Source organism: Tupaia chinensis, unplaced genomic scaffold, assembly GCF_000334495.1.
Source record: "Tupaia chinensis unplaced genomic scaffold, TupChi_1.0 Scaffold000527_1, whole genome shotgun sequence".
Taxonomy (NCBI): Eukaryota; Metazoa; Chordata; class Mammalia; order Scandentia; family Tupaiidae; genus Tupaia; species Tupaia belangeri.
In genome coordinates, this window is record NW_006160040.1 from 400,838 (window position 1) to 422,730 (window position 21,893).

A 21,893-nucleotide genomic window follows, 5' to 3' on the forward strand; every position below is an offset into this window, starting at 1 on the left:
ATATTTGTATTTTCATTTAGTCCCGTCAGTTTTAGTAACCCATTTAGAGTTCCCTCCAGGGTTTATTAGTGTTACACTAGAGAAGAAAAAGTAACATTGAAGGAAACATTTAAGGATGTGAAAGAAAGAAACTCAATGGTGTGTTAGGACCAAACAACATGGCTTGTGTGTGTCCTCGCACATCTAGGGCCTTGCTGTGTCCTCTTGCCTCAACCTCCTGAGGATCTGGGACAACAGGTCTATGACCCTGCCCAACTTTTGTGCATGAGTCAGGAACTGTATCTGGGACTCTCATGTGGCCTTAACCTGTCAAGAATAGATGAAAAGAATTTAGCATGATTGCTGGTTATATATCCAAAACAGAAATTGAACTAAGGACAACGAATATCAGGAATATAACGATTATCCTATACTCCAGGAAGTCATAATTACACAGTACAATTTCATAAAATGAGGTCATTTTGCAATTGGAATATAAACTAATTTAGTGTACACAGGAATAAATCTGATGAAACTGTAATAGACTTTCATGAAGTAAAAGACAAGTTTATATTGAGAGATATAAAAGCAGGCCTAAATAAATAGAAAAGAGTATTTTGCTGATGAATTTGTCAGATCTTAATGTTTTATATAAGACTGTTCCCCAAAATCTGTAAATTCAATGTAATTTCATTCAAAATTATATTAAGATTGATTCTAAAATTGATTTGAAAGCTTCTAAGATCAATGGTAACACAATTACATAGATGAAAAGCAGGAAATGGAGGCACTTTGTAGTAGATATCAGTATTTATTACAAACTATGCAAGTATATCTAGTTAAGTGATATGTTGGCCCAATGAAAGACAAATAGACTACTTTCCATATGGTCTTTTTGTCTATATTTATATACACACATGCAAACACCCACAGTCATGTGCCGCATAAAGATATTTCAGTCAGCAACAGACCACATCTACAGTGGTGGTCCTATAAGATGATGATGGAGCTGAAAGATCCCTATCGCCTAGTCACAGCCACTGCAACATCTGGTCCTGCAAGCTCCGTTTATGGTATGTGCCCTAAATACCACCACCGTTTCCCATCTGTACTGTATTTTTACTGTACCTCTTCTCTGGCTATATGTATTTATTATAGATACATGAATATGTACCACTGTGTTAACAATTGTCTCCAACAATCAGCACAGTAATGTGCTGCCCAGGTCTGTAGCCTCGGAGCAACAGGTTACGTATCACATATGTTTATGTGAGTACAGTCTGATGTTCACAAGTGATGAAATTGCCAAGTGATGTTTTTCTTAGAATGTATCCTTGTGGTTGGGACCAGCAGATGGCATAATGGTTATGTTGCTAGACTCCCACACAGTCAACCATGGTTCCAGTCCAGACCTGGTGGATTGAAACTCAGACCAGGCGTGTATGTGTGTGTGTGTGTGTGTGTGTGTGTGTGTGTGTGCCCAGAATCCCAAGAGGAGAATGGAGGAGAAGGGATTGAGGCACTGCCATCTCCCCTCGGAGTGTTTCTCACTTTCTGTCTCTCTGGTGAGCTCACATGCCCTATAGCAAAAAGCTCTCTTTTTTTTTTTTTAAAAAAAGGTGAGTTTATTTTGGTACATTTGTGAGCAATTATACCAGCCATTTAGTCTACCCTTAAAAGAACTGGGAGTTTAATCCTGTCAATGCAGTGTCTTTCAGATGAACTAAAGAAAAATATGTGCCCTTTAAAGGGTTTTTTTTTTTTTTTTTTTTTGGGGGGGGTTTTGTTTTTGGGGGGGGGGGGTGCGCAAAAAAAAAGTGTGCGCTTGCCAGGCAGAGAGAGAGACAGAGAGACAGAAAGCGAGAAATCACCCCCCAGGGGGAATGGTCACCCCACAATCCCTTCTCCTCCATTCTCCTCTCGGGATCCTGGGCACGCACACACATGTGCCCGGCGTGAGTTTTAACCCACCGGGTCCGGGACTCGAACTGCGGTTGAGTACGTGGGAGTCCAGCGACATAGCCATTATGCTAACTGCTGGCTCCCTAAAGGTTTTTTTAAGATTAGGAATTTAAAAGGCAGAAGGAGCAAAATCAAGACTGAAGGCAGATACCTCATGATTTCTCATCAAAACCCACCGCAGATTGCCCTTGTTTGACGAGAGGATGAACAGGAGCATTGTTGGAGAAGGAAATGACTCTGGTAAACTTTCCTAGGCATTTGTCTGCTAAGCTTTGGCTGACTGTGTGAAAACACTATCATATCCAGCTGATGTTATTCTTTGGCCCTCTAGAGAGTCCGCAACCAAAAATGCCTTGAACACCCTCCAAAACTGTTGTTATGGTCTTTGCTCTTGACTGGTGCATTTTTGCTCTGACTGGGTCACTTCTACCCCTTGGTAGCCATTGCTTTGATTATGCTTTGTCTTCAGGATCATACCGGTAAAGCCAAATGTCATCTCCTGTTTCAGTTCTTCTGATAAATGCTTCAGGATCTTGATCACACTTGTTTAAAATTTTCATCGAAAGCTCCGTTTTAGTCTGCAGCTAATGTGGGTGGGTGCAACTTATTTTGTCACTTATGGAGTGGTTTGTTCAACTTTAATGTTTCAGTCAAAAGAATATGATCTGAATCGACTCAGATGTTTATGGTGTTGGCTCTTGTTTCTGCTGATAATTATCAGTTCTCTTCAATTATAGACTAAACCAGATTAATTTTCTCCTTGTAGATTGATTTAGATGGTCTACTACTGAGGGGTCATCTTCAGTTAAGTCTCATTTCTAACTACAGCAAGTTACCTAGGGCCAGCAGGTGGCATGGTGGTTAAGGTGCTAGACTCCCACATAGCCAGCTGTGGTTTGAGTCCTGACTGGCGGCTTGAAGATTACCCCGGGCAGGTGTGTGTATGTGTCCAAAATCTCAAGAGGACAATGGAGGAGAAGGGATTGTGGCATGGCTGTTCCCCCATGGGGAGTGATTTCTCGCTTTCCCTCTTTCTTTGTTTCCAAAAATCCTTGAAAAAAAAGATGATGCATTTGTAAAATGCTGATTTCTGTGTTGTCCCCAGAAATTTTTTTTTAATAAAACTTTAGTGATTTCAGCATGATTTTACACCTAAGCTTTATCATAAATTTTGTTTATTCATATCTCAGTTTTAACAAAGTGCGTATTGCTCTGGTAGGGACTCTTTCTAAACTGATGTCTTATCTTTCTTAGTGTCTCAAACTGAAAACTAAATTCTTGACAGACATAGCAAGTTAGAATGAGGGTTTTTTTTTTTCATTTTGTGTTAAAAAAAATGGGAAATCTACCCAGTTTTCATAATACGCATATTCTGCGAACTTTTTGAAGTTCATCCCTATCACTTCAGGTTTGGGAAGTATTTTTTAAAAATACACAAAGTACACAGACAATAAGGGAGAAGGTAGTAAATTGACTAGAATTTAAAATTCCATCCAGCAAAGAAAGGGTTCGTTCAAGAAGACAAAACCAGTCAAAGTGTTTTACAAATTACAGATTTATGTAGAGTTTATACAGATTTCAGAGTTGCAGAGGAATGGAAGAGGCAGTGGGTTAGTCACTCAGCAACATCACATAGGCTGGACAAAGCAGAGCATGCAGGGAATTGCAAAAGTACATCTAGCTGAAAGAGGGAGCCCAGAAGAGGCATGTGGAAGCTGCAACCTGGGTGGCTAGAGCATCTGTGGATTTGCAGACCGGGGCTGTTGTCAGTCTGCTGCTGGTCAGCAGGGTCAGCAGGTGGGACGACAAGCTGGGCACAAAGCCCCTGAGAGAGAGAAGAACTTGGGACCTGCTGGGCAGACCTGTGTCTGTCCATTGCTGTGTCTGACCACAATGACTCTCCAAGAATAATGGCTTCTGTTGTATTTGTGCCTTCAAATATTGTAGAAGTTTCTCTTTTGGCAGAGTTACCTAAAGCTCTCCAGAGAAGGGGATTCTGGGAAAGATAATTGTCTGCTATACCCAAATTGACATAAAACAATCCAACACCAATAATATAAACAAAGGTAGAGACTGGGATTTATAAAGAAGTAATATCCAAAATACTTAAAGCGCTACAAGTCAAAAAGAAGGTAAAAGCTTAATAGAAAATGAATAGATAGGGACCAGCAGATGGTGTAATGGTTATTTCACTGGACTCTCACGTATTTGACCACTGGTTGAGTCTCGGACCTGACAACTTAATCCCAAGAGGAGAATGGAGGAGAAGGGACTGCGGCATGGCCATTCCTCCTCAGCGGTGATTTCTTGCCTTCTGCCTCTCTGTCTCTTTCTTCTTTTCTGGCAAGCACACATGCCCTGTAACAAAAAAAGTCTCTTTAAAGGAAAAGGAAAGAAAATGAGCAGATAAACAGTAATTTATACTAGAGAAAAACAAATATACCATAAAGAAAAAGATGCTTGGCATTATTAATTTAATGAGACATTTTACTTTCATTAAATTAGCAGATATTTCTAGGTCTGAAAATACCAAATATTGTGAAGAATGTTGTACATGAATGCTGAAACTTCTTATACAAACTTCAGGGAGAAATTTGATGATACCTGATAGAATTGAGATTGTTCATATTCTTTAATTTCACTTCTGGATAGATTTTCCAGGGCATTGTTTTTCAAACCATGGATTGGGACCCAGTTATGGCTTCAATATCAATTTGATTAGTTATGGTGAACATTATTAATTTTTAAAAAGAAATAAAACGGAATAAAAGTCATCAAAGACATTGCATGTAGTAAGAAGAGTAATCATGGTTTCACAAAATTCTGGGTTGTGATGTGTGTTTGTGTATACCAAATCATGATTCAAAATGTTTTCTTAGAGTGTCTCATGGTTGTATTTACATAAAGAGAATTATACAGAAATTTTTATTGGAGCATTGTTAGTTGTAGCAAAATCTAAGACAGCCTAAATAGCTATAATCAAGAGAATTTTTAATTATATTATTTTCTTAATATGGCAATTAAAATGAATAGGTTAGAGTTACATTTATTAATGTGAATAACTCTTTAAAAAAGGAATCCATTATACAATGTTAAATAAAAAGCAAGTCGTGCAGTGTTGTGTGTAGTACTGTTCTATTTATATTAAATTTTAAAAGCCATCAATTGATTTATATATTGGTTATAGATACTTAACCTGTGTCATAAAAGCATGAAGAACCATGAATTTATGACAGGGTCTACTCTGAAACAACAGAAGAGAGTGGAATTGGAAAGAGTTTATACACATACCATTTGCTCAAGTTATTTTGAATCCATTAGTAATAACAGCTTGAGTTTCCCTTACTTAAAATGCTCGGGATCAGAAATGTTTCAGATTTCATATAGAGTATTACATATACATAATGAGGTATCTTGGGAGTGGGACCCAAGTCTAAACGTGAAATTCATTTATGTTTCAGACACACCAAATATATATAGCCTGAAGGTAATTTTATACAATATTTTGTATTACAGCATTTTGACTGCGACCCGTCACATTGAGGTCAGGTATGGAATTTTCTACCTGTTGTGTCATGTCAGTGCTCAAAAAGTTTCAGAATTTGGAGCCTTTCGAATTTGGGCTTTTGGGATTAGAGATGCTTAACTTGTATATTCATATAGAGTCATACCTTTTCTCATGTTTATTCTTAGGTATTACAATGGTTATTATATGTTGTGAATGAATTTTCCCCTTCAGTTTTAACTGGTTATTGCTGCTATAAAGAAAACTATAAATTTCCAGGACAGCTTTATCTCCTCTCCAATTTTAATTTTACATTCTTATGGAGTGGACTGGAATTTACCAAGCATTGTTGAGTAATGCTAATGACAGCAAGCTTCCTGACTTCTGATTTCATGAAATGGTCTTAATAGTGTTAATGTAGTCCTATGTTTGCTATTGTTATACAGAATAATCATCAAGTTTAATTGCTTCCTTTTTCTTCCACTTTTGCTCTGAGTTTTAATTACGGACAGTTGCTGAATTATGTCAGCAGTCTTTTCAGCATCTATTGACATACTCACGTAATTTCTTTAGTTTATTGGTAAAATTAATGACATCTATACATTTTATAAAGTTGAATCTTCTTAAATAATTATTTGTTTAATTTTATTTATTTATTATTGCTATTCAATTTGACCAGAGAGAGAGAAAGCAAGCGTACAGGTCCAGGACTTGAACTGTGCTTTGCCATGTGGGAATCTAGCACCTTAATGAGCACACTACCTGCCAGCCCCAAAGTTGAATCATTTTTATATTATTATGGAATACTAATTCTTATTCTAATTCTTCTTCCTGATGTGCTTATGTATTCAGCTCACAATAGTTATTGATCATACATGAACTTTGACTTTTTTGTGTATTTTCTACATCAAGTTTTATTAAGGTTATTGTAGCTTCATAAATTAGGCGTGTTCTATCTCTTTCTATTATTGAATAATTTAACATACACAGGAATTAAAGCAGTAGCCTCCCATGTAGAGTGTCTGTTCCAGTGAATACACAAGATAATAGATTTATTGGGTCGTCGGAAATGTTGTGGCACATTTTTGCATAGAAAAACAGAAAAATACATCATGACTTTTCCGATGACCCAATATTTTGTTCTTACGTGGAGAAACTATCACAGGCTATGTTTATATTTATTTACTTTATATCATTTGATTTTTAATTGTGTGCATATTTCACTTTTGAAATGGGGTTTTGCTGTATCATGATTTTTCTTGCATTTGCCACCTGAGTAACTGGGACCACAGGTGCACCCAACCTTTCAGGTCGTGCTGGGAATTGAACCTAGGCTCCCATATGGCCTCAGCCTGTTGCACAGCAGCGTCCACTGTGTGCTACTATGGCTGGGCCATACCTTTTATTTTTGTATGTTTAATAGCATACACTAATACATACCTGATATAAGTAATATATACATTACAGTGGGTGTACAAAAATATTTTAGTCATGAGTATGCATTATCAAAATTATTTGGAACCTATACCTTTAAAAGGTAATCCAACCAAGCTATACAACATCTAAGTCCTTTACTTTTTTTTCTTTAAGATTTATTTAAAATTTTTTTTAATTGCTATAGGTCATGTGCACTCACAAGAGAGAGAATGAGAAAGCAGGTCTGGGACTCAAACTAAGGTCAGCCATGTGGGAGTCGAGCACCTTAACCACTATGCCACTGTCTGGCCCCTAGTCCTTTAACCTTTATAGTTCAAAACATTATATTTTCAGATTTACCTGTTGGATTTTTCTACTTCCAAATAAGATTTGGTATAGCTTGCTGACAGATTATTTACTTTGTTTAGATTTTCTGATTCGGTGCTAGAAAGTTACAATACGATTCTTTCATTCTTTTCATCTCTTTCATATGTGCAATTGTATTTTTTTGGTAAGAATTATTTTATTTAATTTTACTCATTGTCATTATTTAATTTAATTTATTTATTTTTGAAGTTGACCAAAGAAAGACAATGAGCAATGAGAGAGAACAAAAATGAGGAAGCAAGCTGCCAGATCTGGGGCTCGAGCCATGGTCAGCCATGTGAGAGTTCAGCTGCCTTAACCACCGTGTGACCTGCCAGCCCCAACAATTGAATTTTAATTTTCTCAAATATTTTATGTTTTTATTTTCTCTTTCTTTGCATTTAGATTTTTCGTGATTTTATCTTTTATTTTTCTTAAATTTTTCAGAATGTACATGCAGTTGCCCAGAGAGAGGGGAGTGAGGAAGCACCCCCCCTTCTCCCCCCCGTAGGGCATTGTCATTCCACGGATCCCTTCTCCAGCTCTCTTCTCTTTTTAGGATTTTGGGCACCAGGTCATGTGGTTGGCTATGTGGATCTAGATGTTCTGACTACCAGGCCATGGGCTGGCTCAGTGTATCTTTTCAAATAATTAGCTTATATTTTATATATTATATTTTATCTATACTTTTTGCTGGTTTTCTTTTTCTTTTCTTTCAGATCTAACCTGCATAAAGTCTTCTTTCTTTAATTATTGTTATTTTTAAGAATTTTTTTGGGCCAGCAAGTGACGTTTGGAGGTTAAGGCACTAGATCCCACGTGGAGGTCTGCACTGTTCGAGTCCCATACCCAGTGGCCTGAAAAATCATACTGGAAATCTGTGCATGCAGAATCCCAAGAGGAGACTGGAAGAGAAGGGATGGCCGCATCACCCTTATATTCTGTCTCTTTCTCTCTTTCTCTCTCTCTAGTGAGAACACGTGCTCTATAGCAAACTCTAAAAGAAAAAAAAAGAATTTCTTAAGTTGTACACTCAATTTGTCTTTATTTTTAGAGATATGATTTCAGACTGTTAAGTATTAAGAAAAAAACAACAGAAAAATGGTACCAGTTTGGGTATATAGCTGTAATTAACTTTATTATTTTCTAGATCATTTGAAATTGTAGCTTCAAGATTACTTTATTGTCATCTAACTAGAGGTAAATTGGTCACCATTTTTCAGGTAGAAATTACACAAAATAACTAATAGTAGCTTAAGCTAATTGCATCAGCGTGTGGTCCCTGGACCAGCACTAACATCACCTGGGGTCTTGTTATACGTCCACCTTCTCAGGCCTCACCCCAGACTTATCATGGAGTGTGGATCTCAGCTGTTGGTTTTTTTTTCCCCTAACATACTCTGCAGGTGATTTTTATATACTCTAAAGTTAGAGACCCACCAGCTTAAATAAGGGAGGAAATAAAATTTATTAACTCATATGAATTTGTAATTCTACCAATTAAAACAGTTTCAGTACATCTGCATTTGACTGCTGAATCCCATTGTGAGGTGGATAGAATTTCTCATGATTCTAACAAAAACTGGGGGTTCCTTTTATTGACCTAGCCTGGAATATGGGACTCTGATTTCCCCACCCCTTATGGATGAGCCCCATCCAAACCACAATGGGAAGGTGGATTTTCAAAAAAAAATTAAAGTGCCATTATGAGAAGAGAAATGGAATGGGAGTAGCCATAAACAAGAGGTGTACATAAAACAGTGCTACTCAGAGTAGTCAGTCTGCAAATTTACTGCTTTCAAGAAGACAAGAATTTTGCCATAAGGTAAGTCAGCACACCATTGTCTTCATTAAAAAACCTGGCTACAAAAATGTCACCTGTACTAAATATTCATTTCTTGATATGTTTGGAAATTGTCTTCTGTTGTTTATGTTTCTTCTGTACTTGTTTCTCTTTCTGTAGACTGGAAATCCAGTTACTCAACAGTTAGCTCTCCTAAATTGGCCTTGAAAGTTTCACATCTTTTTTCTCTTTTATACCTTCTATCTTGCTTTTTGTTGTAAGCAAGTTCTTTTTGAACATTAAGTTCTTCCAAAATGTTGATTGAGTTCTTAGGTGTGACTGTCTGTCTCTTTTCTATTCAGTTTTAAAATGTGAGATTGTGTCTTTTGTTCGAGAGCTTGTTTTTTCTGTCTGAAACTGATTGGTTTATTAACACTATCTTTAGATATCAGTGGGAGCTACTTTTCCAAAAGTATACATTGGGTTGCTTTGTCCCTGTGGAGTTACTGTTTTGTTTTGTTTTGGTTTTGTTCTTCAACATCAACCGTAGTTTTCCTTTCCTTAATGTGAGTACAGAGCTGACTTTTTCATTATTTATTAATGAGAGAATGCAGTTGTGCACAAGAAGTGCACAAAGAGGGAAAGCTTTTAAAAAGTTTTTTCTTCTGTAAGTGAGACAGAAAAAGAGAGAAGGGGAGAGAGGCAGCACCCTTCACAGGGTCCAATGTCATGATCTATCCCTAGCTTCAACCAGCCCTGTATCATGAACACACACATGCCCAGCATACTCAGGGAGGTCTCTAGATGCAAGCCTGCAACCTTCTCATATGGATCAGCCCCACAGAGCACTGCCTTTTACCATTGTGCCACTGTGCAGTCTCTAAGAGAAAGCATTTTTGAGGCTCTCTCCATGTTAGGTCTGGTGACCCTCCTGCCCTAGCTTCCCAACTAACTAGGACTGCAACAGACTCAGCATTATGCCCAGCCTGTTTAGCTTTGGCTAGGAACTGAACCTGGGTTTCCCATGTGGCTTGAGCTGTCACACAGTGATGCCCTCTTGCTTGTACCATCCCAGTTCGGTCTAGGGCTAGCTTTTAGCCTCTGTTGAGCAGAGGCAAACCTCTGAGCTATGGAAGCTTTAGTTTTTGCTCCTATGTGCTGGCAGTAAACAACCATCAAACCATAATCCTTCTATAAGGGAGATGAGGGTGGAAGGATGGATGACCAAGGAAATGACTTCTTTGTACCTTCCTCTGGTCACTGAAAGAATATTGCATTTATCAAAGAAACAAGAAAGAGAGAGGGAGAGGAGACGGGAGGGAAAAGGAAGGTAGACAGGCTGGCAGAGAAAGGAAGTACTTAAGAAAAACATTTAATAAGAGATATGAGATAAATATGTAAGATATATATTTTCTCCAGATACATAATTGGAGAAAATAAAAACATATACAGAGTTAGCATAAAACTTGAGTAAATCTAAACACATATAGAAAGCCTATTCTAGGATATATTATCTGCATACCATTGGAAATGAAATCTTGAGCTTTATTATTTAAAATATTTCTTAAACTTATTTATTTTTTTATAAGCAAGAGAAAAAGATAGACAGCACCCCAACAGAGTCCTGAAGCCATGATCCACGCCCATCTCAGCCAGTCTTGAATCCTGCGCACACATGAGTCCAACTTGTTCATGGAGGTCTCTGAACTCGAACTCGGAACTTTCACGTGTGGGTCAGGCTCACAGAGCATAATATTTTCCCTTTTCCCTGCTTCTAGGCCCCATCTTTCATTTTTATAAACCATTTGTCTCAATAGGATTGATTTTGTATAGTTGGTAAGCAGTCATTTTACTTTTATATTGATTTTGTTTTTTTCAATGCATTTATTGTTTGAAGGTATGAAACTTTTCACCTCTAAATAATAATTTTACAACCTCCATGGTAATTGCTAGTATCCAGTTTTGTTTCTCTTCTATTTTGTTTCTGCTTCTCACTTCTCTGGTGATCAAATAGTGATTATTTTTCTGGTTTCTTTCTGTTTGTGCTTACTGAAAATTTGATTTGTTACGTTATATTAGATGAAGCACTGTTGTGAATTTCCCTACTCAGCTTCTCTTGTCAAACTCTTTGCACTGATTTCGGAAGCATCTTCTGTTATTTCTTCTACACATCACTTTTGGTATGTGGGCTTCAGGGCTCTCTGATTTGACATTATTTGTCCCGCCATTTTCTTTTTTTTTAAGAATTCATTTATTTATTTTTAGCTTGCTATAGTCATCAGAGAGAGATAAGGCAGGGCAGAAGAGTGAGAAAGCCGCACCAGGTCCTGGACTCAAACCGTGGTCAGCCATGTGGGAGTCCCAACACCATAACCACCACGCTACCTGTTGGCCTCCTTATCTTTTCATTGATCTTTTTTTTTTCTCTTTTTTTGTCAGAGTACACATGTCTTGCCAGAGAGAGAGAGGAACAGGAAAAAGCATCCCCCAAATAGGGCATCATCCAACATAATCTCTTTCTCATTCCTTCACCCTGTTAGGATTTTGGGCATACACTGACATTTTCCTGGTGTGTTTTTTTAGGCCACTGGGATGCAGGTTCAAACCACATTGATGGCCATGTGGGATCAAGCAGCCTTAGCCAATGGGCCATGGAGCCAGTCTAACTATTTGTTTTAGTTTCTGTGTTTTGGAAAAATCTTTTAATATCAGGGCCAGCAGGTAGCATGGTAGTAGTTAATGTGCTGGACCCCACACAGTCAACTGCAGTTTGAGTCCCAGACCTGGCAGCCTGCTTTCTCACTCTCTCTGGTCAAATTAAAGTAATAGTAATAATAATAATAGTAATAATAATAAATAAAATAATTATCTTAAAAAAGAACTCTTTACTACCTAGAAGGTAAATCTCTTCTGAAATACTATTGTAAAATGTGTTGGTAGCTATTTCATTTAATTTTTTAGATAGATTTTAAAATCACTTTGTCAAGACTTCTCATCACTGCCAAAAGAATTTAACTGGAATTTTGATAGGAATTCGAATTATTTTGTCCACTGAATACTTCTGGTATAGGAATCCTGGTTGTGTGTTCTATAAATCCAAAGTATAGCTCTATAAATAGAATTTTAACTTCTATAATAAAGCCATAATCTGATCATAGCCAATAAACTGGAACTTCCTATAGCTTAATCTAATATTTCTCATGGTTTAAAAATTGAATTAGTATAGTCATTGGAAATTACTTTAATGACAGTATTTTAATGTTCTGTTCATTTTTATCAAAATTTTTGCCTCTTGCCATTTAATATCTATAGCTATATAAGAATAAAAATTTGGACCTCTGATTAATTAGAATGGCATGGTCAAAAACAGAAGGGAAATAATACATTGGATTGTCTGAAAAGTCATGACTTTTTTTGCATAGAAAAAATATGTCATGACTTTCCTGACAATCTGATATTAGAGGTATATGTATTATGAGTAGTCTTAACAGTTAAACTTTTAGGAACGGTAGTAGAAAAGGCAGGTAAATCTCATAATGGAGAAATTTTTTAAGACTACCTGAAGGTCCTGTTTGTTTATTCTATGCATATTTTATAGAGATTCTTTATTTATGATGGGATTATGTCTTGAGAAGCCCATAGTAAGTTGAAAATATCTAAATTGGGAGACTAGCCGATGGCATAATTGTTACATTGCTGGACTCCCCTCATAGTTGATCATGGTTTGAGTTTTGGACCTCGTGGCTTAAACTTCATACCAGGTGCATGTTCGTTCGTGCATGCCCAAAATACCAAGAGGAGAATGGAGGAGAAGGGATTCCAGCGTGGCCAGGGGGTGATTTCTTGCCTTTTGTCTCTCTGTCTCTCCAGTAAGCACACATGCCTTATAGCAAAAGTCTCTGTTTAAAAAAAAAGAAAAGAAAAGAAAAAGTACTATAAGTGGAAAATACATTTAATACACCTAAGCTTCAGAACGTCATACTGTAGCCTCGCCTACCTTAAGTGTGCTCAGAACACTGGTTAATTTCTACAGTTTGTTGAAATCATCACATGAAAGCCTGTTTTATAATATATTGACTATCTCATGTAATTTATCAAATACTGTACTGAAAGGGGAAAAAGAGAATGGTTGTATAGTAGTTTCTACTGAATGCATATTTAATATTTATTTTTATTTTCTTCATTGCCAGAGGGCACACACTCATGAGAGAGAGAGCACCCCATAATGGGGTGTGCTCAAGCTGCAATTTTTTCTCTATTTCTGCTTCCTGTCAGGATTTTGCGCACACATACACATGTGTGCAGGGTGTTTTTCAAGGCTCCAGTAATGGGATTTGAACAGTAGTTGGATGTGTGGGATCTGGCTCCCTTAATCTTTGAGCTGGGGGGGAGGGGCAGCCCAGATACATATTTTAAATTATGCGTTTTAGAGGGCTTAAAACTAATGGAAGATGCATATTAAGAAAAAACTGTGTAAAGGATTTAATTTTTATCCCAAAATAAACTTGTGATTTAATTCAGTTTTTCTATAAACTTTTTAAAGTCTATTTAGATCATATTATTTAAAATTAATTTCAGAATAGAGATAGGGTTATTACAAAAAATATTATAAAAAGGAGCTATTAGTCTGATAATGTTTAACAATTTCTTTGAACTTATTAAGACATACTTATTGTGTAGTCCGAATATGATCAAATATCCCAAGTCTATGGGCCTGAGCCTATCAGCTGTAGTTTATGGTAGCCTATTATCTTTTCTTTTCTATGAACTTTTTTGAATCAGAAAGTCATATTTCTTGGACTTTTATCTGTAAGGACTCCTGGCTTGAAAGTGCAATTCTCCTAGAGGATTCGTGTTTGTCATATTCCTGGAGGTACTGGTTCCAATGAACATTGGAAAATAAAATCTCAGCCTCAGAGCCAGTAGGTAGCAAAGTGGTTAAGGTTCTGGACTCTCACATGGTCAGCCATGGTTCGAATCCCGGATCTGGTAGTTTGAAACTCATGCCAGTTGTGTGTATGTACATACCCAAAATCCCAAGAGGAGAATGAAGGAGAAGGGATTATGGCGTGGCCATTCCCCCTAGGGAGTTATTGTTCACTTTCTGTCCCCCCCCCCCACTCTTTTCCTTTTTGCCCCCCCCCCCCCGTCTTTCTAGAGAGTGCACACTCCCAGTAGCAAAAATCTCTCTTAAAAGAACAAAGAGGAGGGACCAGCAGTTAGCGTAATGGCTATGTTGCTGGACTCCCATGTAGTCAACCACGGTTCAAGTCCCAAACCTGGCGGCTTTAACTCACGCCGGGTGCATGTGTGTGCGTGCCCAAGATCCCGAGAGGAGAATGGAGGAGAAGGGATTGCGTCATGGCCATCCCCCCGGGGGGTGATTTCTCGCTTTCTATCTCTCTGCCTCTCTCTGTCTTTTTGGCGCGCGCACTCGCCCTATAGCAAAAAACTCTCCAAAAAAAGAAAAAATAATAATAATAATCTCAACTTGAGGCATAGGCCCACTGAGCTGCAGTACATAGAGCCTGACGTGTGTGTGTCAGTTTCCCAGGGGGAGATTTGTTTTTCTTTCACCTAACACCAAGTTAGGAACAGAAAAGTTTTCTTGTTATCTCCTTCTTTTGAAGCAATTTTTTTTTTTGTTTTATTTTTACACCATGAGTATAATTTTGGAGGGCTTCCATTGCTATGGGGCAAGATCTCCTGTTGGACTCCTATTACAACCGATCCTAGGCTTTGTTTCCTGACCCCTCTGTTGTGTCCCCAACCTTACAAGGTGAAACATAAGGTTCTTGCCAGTGTTCTGTAGATGTCTACAGACTGAGTCTACTTCTGTGTTCCACTTACCTCTCCAGTTGTAGCAATTATTTTCAACTGATGTCTCAAAAATATTTTATCAATCAATTTTAGTTGCTTCCAGAGCTATCGTTATTCAGAATATTTTATATGCTATTTTGAAGGAAAAGTAATTATTTGATCTTTTTTATTATATGATTATTTGCCACTGTGGGTATTTTTTCAAATATTCGTACCTCCCTCCACCTTTTAAAAAGTTTAGAATGTATGGGACCAGTGTATGATGGTTAAGGCGTTGAACACTCCCACATGGCCAACCACGATTCTAGTCCCAGACTTGGTGGCTTGCTTTCTCACTTTCTTTCTCTCTCTTTTTCTTTGTCTCTCTCTGGTCAAGTTAAAATAAATAAATGAGTAAAAAGAAAAGATTATAGGGAACCAGCAGTTAGCGTAATGGCTATGTCCCTGGACTCCCACGTAGTCGACCGTGGTCCCGGTGGCTTAAAACTCACGCCGGACGCGTGTGCATGTGTGCCCAAGATCCCGAGAGGAGAATGGAGGAGAAGGGATTGCGGCGTGACCATCCCCCCGGGAGGGGATTTCTCGCTTTCTGTCTCTACTGGTTCTTGTGTCTGTCTGGTGAGTGCATGCTCCCTATAGCAAAAATCTCTCCAAAAAGAAAAGAAAAGCTTATAGAATGTGTAAGAGATAGAGAAATCGCCCTCAATAGGGCTTTGTTATGCCATGATCCCCTTTCCCCAGAACTTCCAGTTCCCAAGTACCCTAGTTGCCAGCAGGCCAACCCAGAATTTGAACTGTGCTCTCCTTGTGGCTTCCAGCACTGCAGAGTTGTTAGTGTTCACTGCATCACCACAAATGGATGGCCCTTTGTGCAATTTTTGTCTCCTTTTGTAAATTGCCTCTTCGTGTTTATTATCTCTCTTGCTAGTGGATTCTGGCAGCTTTCAAAGCATATGTACTGGGGCCAGTAGGTGGTATGGTTGTTTTGTTGTGGACAAACAGGAAAAACAGACACCGAGGAATGAAACCGCAGCACTCCAGAGAGAAAAAGGAGAAGTCTTTATTATACTGGCGGTCACAGAGGAGTAAACACTGAATCTCCGGCCCCAGTTGAGAGTTGAGCATAGTCTTTTATGGGTAAATTTGGGGAGGGGCCCTTTCAGTGTGTTTGGAGTATCTTATCAGGGAAAAGGCTCAGTGTCTGCTCTAATACAGAGCTGTCAGAGAAGCAGGTTTTCATCCTGCTCAAGGTCTTTGGCCACTTGATAGTTCAGAAGAGGGGCAGCTAACTCTCACATGAACAGAAAGCCCAGGTAGCCATTAGCATTGGATTGCTTCAAGGTCGCTAACACATTCCTCTATATCAGAACAGAAAGTTCAGGCAGTTAGAGAGATTTTTGCTCTAGGGTGAGTGTGCTCACCAGAGAGACAGAAAGCATGAAATCACCCATCAGGGGGATTGCCATGCCTTAATCCCTTCTCCATTCTCCTCTAGGGATTTTGGGCATACACAAAATGAATTTAAGGCCCCAGGTCCAGGGCTCCAACTGTCATTGGCCATGTGAGAGTCCAGCAAAATAATCGTTACACCACCTGCTGGTCTTTGTTTTGTTTTTAAAGTGGGAAATGCCTATTTTCTTCCCTTTCTACTACTTCTCTGAATTGTTCCTTCTTAGACTCCTAATTGGTCCCTCCACTCAGACGTTATTAAACAATAATATTTCTGAAAGCTTTGTCTGTACTACCCTTTTTTACTTTTTTTTTTTTGAGAGAGAGATTTTTGCTGTAGGGCACCTTTGCTTGCTGGAGAGACAGAAAGCTAGAAACAACCCCCCCCTCCCCAGGGGGATAGCCACGCTGTAATCCCTTCTCTTCTATTCTTCTCTCAGGATCTTAGACACAGATGCACACACGCCTGGCATGAGGTTTAAGCTGCCAGGTCCTGGACTTGAACTGTCATTGACTATGTGGGAGTCCACCGACATAACTGTAATGGCATCTGCTGGTCCCACCCCTTCTTGGTCTTAACACCTTGTTAACCATGACCTCTGAGCTTTGGCTTTAACTATATCTGTCCTTCAATTTTGTCTCCTAAATGTGTGACTTCAAGTGTCAGACTAATAGTGTCTCCAAAGATGTCCATCAACATATGGTTATTATTTATTCTTCTATTACTATATCCTTAAAAAAAATCTCAGCTGTCAAAACAAATGCTTGGTAAAACTTAACAGAAGATGACAAAGAAAAATTGAGCTATTTGGTTGTCCAGATAACGAAGTTTCTGCCGTTGACGTATATGAAAGCTCGGTGGGTACTCTGCATTATTAACTAGAATGTATGACATTAGTATTTGGTTCAAAAAATGTAATAGGGAACAATTCATGTTTTTTTTTTCTTTTTGATACCAGTTACTCTACATCATACTCACTTCAATGATTCTGCCCTTTTGATACTAAATACTCGATGTTTTTAATCTTCATATTCCAACAACTAATAATATTTTATTTCCTTTATTCTTTTATTACTCAACTATATTATTACAAGATGATGGTGATGAATAATTAAATTTTGTTTCTTTCATTTATATTATCCAAATTAATACTAATACGGTCATCACTGGTTGGTGATTGAGTGAGCTGAGTAGGCTGATGGATTCATCCATGTACCTGAAGCATCGGTTACAGTAGAATGACTACTCTCTTGTATGGCATAAAGTCAAGAGACCAGGCATATATTCCCAAATGTACAAGAGGCTGGGAATGTTATTCATAACTTTAGAAGTGTTAATCCAAGACGCAACATCATATTTCAAGCATGGTAGTTTTAAATGCCAAAATACAGTGACAGTTTTAACAATACCTTTTCTTTGAACCAACCAAGTCCTATACCAATACACTATGAATGCAAAGATTAACCATGAAATTTATAGGAAAACCAGTCAATAGTGGAAGAGATTAGAAAGTAGGGTCAAAATTACCTTGAAGAGATGAATTGCATTTGAGATTTCAGGAAGATATCAAAATAGGAATAATTTGTAAGTAATCAGCCTAAAGAAAATGGATTAATTTTTCGAAGGGGAGGTTATAGGCAAACGTAAATCTTAATCTCGGTGAATCCAGGAAGGTACTAAGAATATTCTAAGAAGATAATGTCAGTAAGGTAATGAAAACAGACATCATAAAGTATCCTGGAAGCCAGATGTAGGAATCGTTTGTAGAATAGGAGAATAGTGAGCAGATTCCTCATACTAGAACTGTATTTTGCTCAGATTAACTTCTTTATAATGTTCTTGATCTGCAACATTTGGTGATAGAATGTATATAAACACAGTTACCATGAGGTTTGATTTTTAGGGACTTTAGTGTATAAATTAGAAAAACACAGAGCATTAAGACACTAAACCCTATGTCCAGGAAGAAATGCATGGAATCTGCAACAAAGTAATTTACTTGTCTCATCAAAATGTGAAAATAGGAGATGGTAAAGGAAATCACAGCAGACAAGGAATGGAAAATAGAAATTAACATCTGTAAGAGAAACATAGTATCATTATTAGGTCATTTAGTTTGCTGTTTTTCCTGTTCTTGTAAAGGGAAAAATATTTTAAACTTTTACTGTTACTATTTTTGTTCTTGCCTCTCTAATTGTGAAGATGTCAGTTCTTCCACCCTGAATTATTTTGCCAGTAGTGTAATGGAGGTGCTTCAGGGATATTTTATGCAAAATTAAGGAAAGAAATTTCAACTATCATTTATATGTGGAGCTTTATAGTTTACAAAGCATTTAAAAATATTTACCTCATTGGAGACCAACAACAACTAGGTGAAGTGACCATTATGTTCATCTTTAAAACTGGATTCCTGAAATATGAAACTTACTGATGGACGAGAAAAACCCAGAGAGATTTGGTGATTTTATTTTACAAACAGAAATCCTGGATTCCCCGGGATTAGTTTTGTGGTCATGAAGAATATATATATATATATAAAGTTTTCAAACAACTTTTTTCTAGTATAAGGTGAAAGTTTAAGATACTAAATTATAAAAATATATTTAATATTCTGCAAGTAATCTTGGTTTCCATTTTCTTTTCCAAGCCAGCCAACTTAGCTTTTGAACATGCTTTCCAGGTTTCCATTTCTGTCTCCTTCCTCATGCCATTTGTTCACTTGGTATGTTTTCTTTTCCAACTCCACATCTTTGTAGACCTCAGCCTTTTTCCCCCGTGTAGGACATGTGTGGTCGATGGAAACAGAAAGATGGAAAGTGAGAAATCATTCCCCAGGGCAGATGGCCACTCCACAATCCCTTTGTTCTCTTCTTGGGATTTTGGTCTTGAATGCACTCGTGCCCAGCATGATTTTTCAAACTGCTGGGTCCAGAACTTGAACCATGGTTGGCCGTGTGGGAGTCCAGAGGCTTAACCACCAGAGCCCAAGCCACCCACTTGCCCCAACTTTAGTCATTTTTCAGTAACTTGTAAGCCAGCATGTTGCATCTAAGCCAAATCCCTTACAAAGCCATTGCTGTTGCTCATGTTGCTTATTGTGGTCATGTCTTTCTTGAGAAGACCTAACACTTTCTGTCTCACAGAATTTATCAAATTCTGCATTTTATTGGCCATTAATATATCTGGAAGAAAAGTCATCACCATTTACCACCCAAATTCAATAGGCCATTTAAAAATAGACTTTTAAAGTAATATTATAAATAATTTATAGATATATGAATAAAGGGATTGTTAATAGACTATATTGTAAATTTTTAAGAATTTAAATGGAAAAAATTATATTTTTATTTTCTATTTTTCTGGTGTGGAGATACCCATATCTAAAATGGGCAATATCCTTTGAATGCAAGTAACAGTTTATGGAGAATACTGATCCAGATTTCAAATCCATTGCTAAGAGGTCCCAGCTTAACATTTCTTCTGGTTGTTCTTGCTCTTGTATCCTCAAAATGCAATACTTTTTTGAAATTTTCATGGTTCATAATTTGGTTAAGAGAAGGTGGTCATCTTTGTTAGCTTGTAATTATAAAACATTCTCATTTTAGGCATTGATGAGAATGATCAATTTAATTGATTTTGTCTTTTTTAAAATTTCTGTGCTATTGCTTTCCAGTAAGTGGCTGCAGCATTTGTCCACTTCAGAACCAGATCAAGGAAATTTCCTAGTAAAACATAATAAAAGGTGAAAGAATATTTTCATGCGTCCTTTATTTTATTTATTTTTAGTTTTTACTATAAAGTGTACACACTTGACAGAGAGAGACAGAGAAAAGGACGGGAAATCATCCCCCAGTGGGGAAGACCATGCCACAGTCCCTTCTCCATTTTCCCATTCTTCTCTCAGGATTTGGGGCATACACACACACACCCACTCAGCATGAATTTCAAGCCACTGCTTCACATGTCCTTTTAGCAGACCAAAAATGTTGCATGGTGACAACCTCCTGTAGATTGGCTAACTGAATAACAAATTTCCTTTTGTTCTTAGAAATATATCTCTGCTTCATACTTGAGTTTAAGAATACTTAGCAAGGCTGTTATCCTATGTAAAGAGTCATATTCTGACCTTTAACTTGCACAATTAATTTTACCTTCATCGTTGGAGTCTGGAGTACTACTCTTAATCTGTCTCCTGCCCTTATTTGCCTAACAATTGCCAAACATCTTCTGTCAGTTTGCTTTTCTCTGCCATTATGGACAGAAAATGAAAAAATTTGTATTCTCAACTTAGCAGTGAAGGGTTAAAAAGAAAGAAGGCTAGGGAAATGCTGCTGAGCCCTGTGCTCCTATTGGCCGAGGCTTCTCTTCCTGTCAAAAAGCTTCTTATGTGACTAAAGCTGGATGTCCAAGCTAAGGCATCCCTGCAGATCTTTCCTCTGATCACTGATCCCTTAAGGAATCTTGCCTATTTGAACTTTCTAAGACTGTGACCCTCTGATCACATGACCACTGATATAAAAGGAGACAGCTGTCAAGCAGACACATGCATACTCAGGTTCTATCATGAATAATAATAAAAATGCTGCCTCTCACTGTCTTTTATATGTTCTTAGACAGTAAGAACACTGAAGGATGATGAAATAGTGGACTTTATTCACTTTTTTTTATCATCCTGTGGGTGTTACATTATTCTTTTTCTTCTTTTATTATTATATTATTTTCTTATTTTAATAATTCTCATTAGATAACAATTTTATTTTTAAGGTATATTGTATTAAATATAAAAGTTATAAAATAAATATTTTAGGAGTAATTATATATTTTATTATTTAGATCTCCTTTAAGCATAGTTGGAAATCATTGGTAGGATTATGAAAGAGCAAAATATTTCAAGATAAAGGAGAAATAAGATCACTGTGAAAAAACATGAAAACGAATTGGGTCTCTCAAAGTTGAAAGAGCAGGACTGTATCCATATGATTTTTGAATCTCACGTCATACCATCTGTGGTGTGTGTTTACTGTTAGTTTAAAGGATAATTTTCCCAAAAAGGTAACATCTTGACTCCTGCAGATATAAAATGAACAAGTGTAAAAGATTTTATTTTGGAGGGCCAGCAGATAGGATGGTGGTTAAGGTGCTTGACTCTCCACATGGCCAACAGTGGTTTGAGTGCTGGACCTGGAAGCTTGAGACTCATGCCGGGCATGTGTATGTGTATGCCAATAATCCCAGAAGGTAATGGAGGGAAAGGGATTTCAGCATCACCATCCCCCCAGAGGGTGATTTCTCACTTTCTCTCTATCTCTGTCTTTCCGGCAAGTGCCTGTGCCCTATAGCAAAAATCTCTTTTGTAAAGAAAGAAGAAAGAAAAAAACAAAAACAGGAGGAGAATAGAGGATTGTGGCATGGCCATCCTCCTTTCACACTCACTTGTTTTCTGGCAAACGCACACATCCTCCCCAGGTGGTTATTTCTCACTTTCACACTCACTTGTTTTCTGGGGAACGCACATGCCACTCCACATGGCAAAAACCTAAAAAAGGAGAAAAAAATCTATTTTATTTTTTAGCTTGCCAGTGGGCACATGTGTTGCCAGAGAGAGAAAGTGA

General features: G+C 37.6%; 1 protein-coding gene across 1 annotated transcript in view; it reads left to right on the forward strand.

The window, feature by feature from the left end:
• Positions 1 to 21,893, forward strand: part of LIN28B (lin-28 RNA binding posttranscriptional regulator B) — a 131,286-nt gene that overhangs the window by 83,948 nt on the left and 25,445 nt on the right. The window contains exon 4 of the mRNA XM_027775099.1: positions 5,458 to 5,490. Coding sequence (XP_027630900.1) covers positions 5,458 to 5,490 — 33 coding nt within the window. The remainder of the gene's footprint in view (positions 1 to 5,457; positions 5,491 to 21,893) is intronic.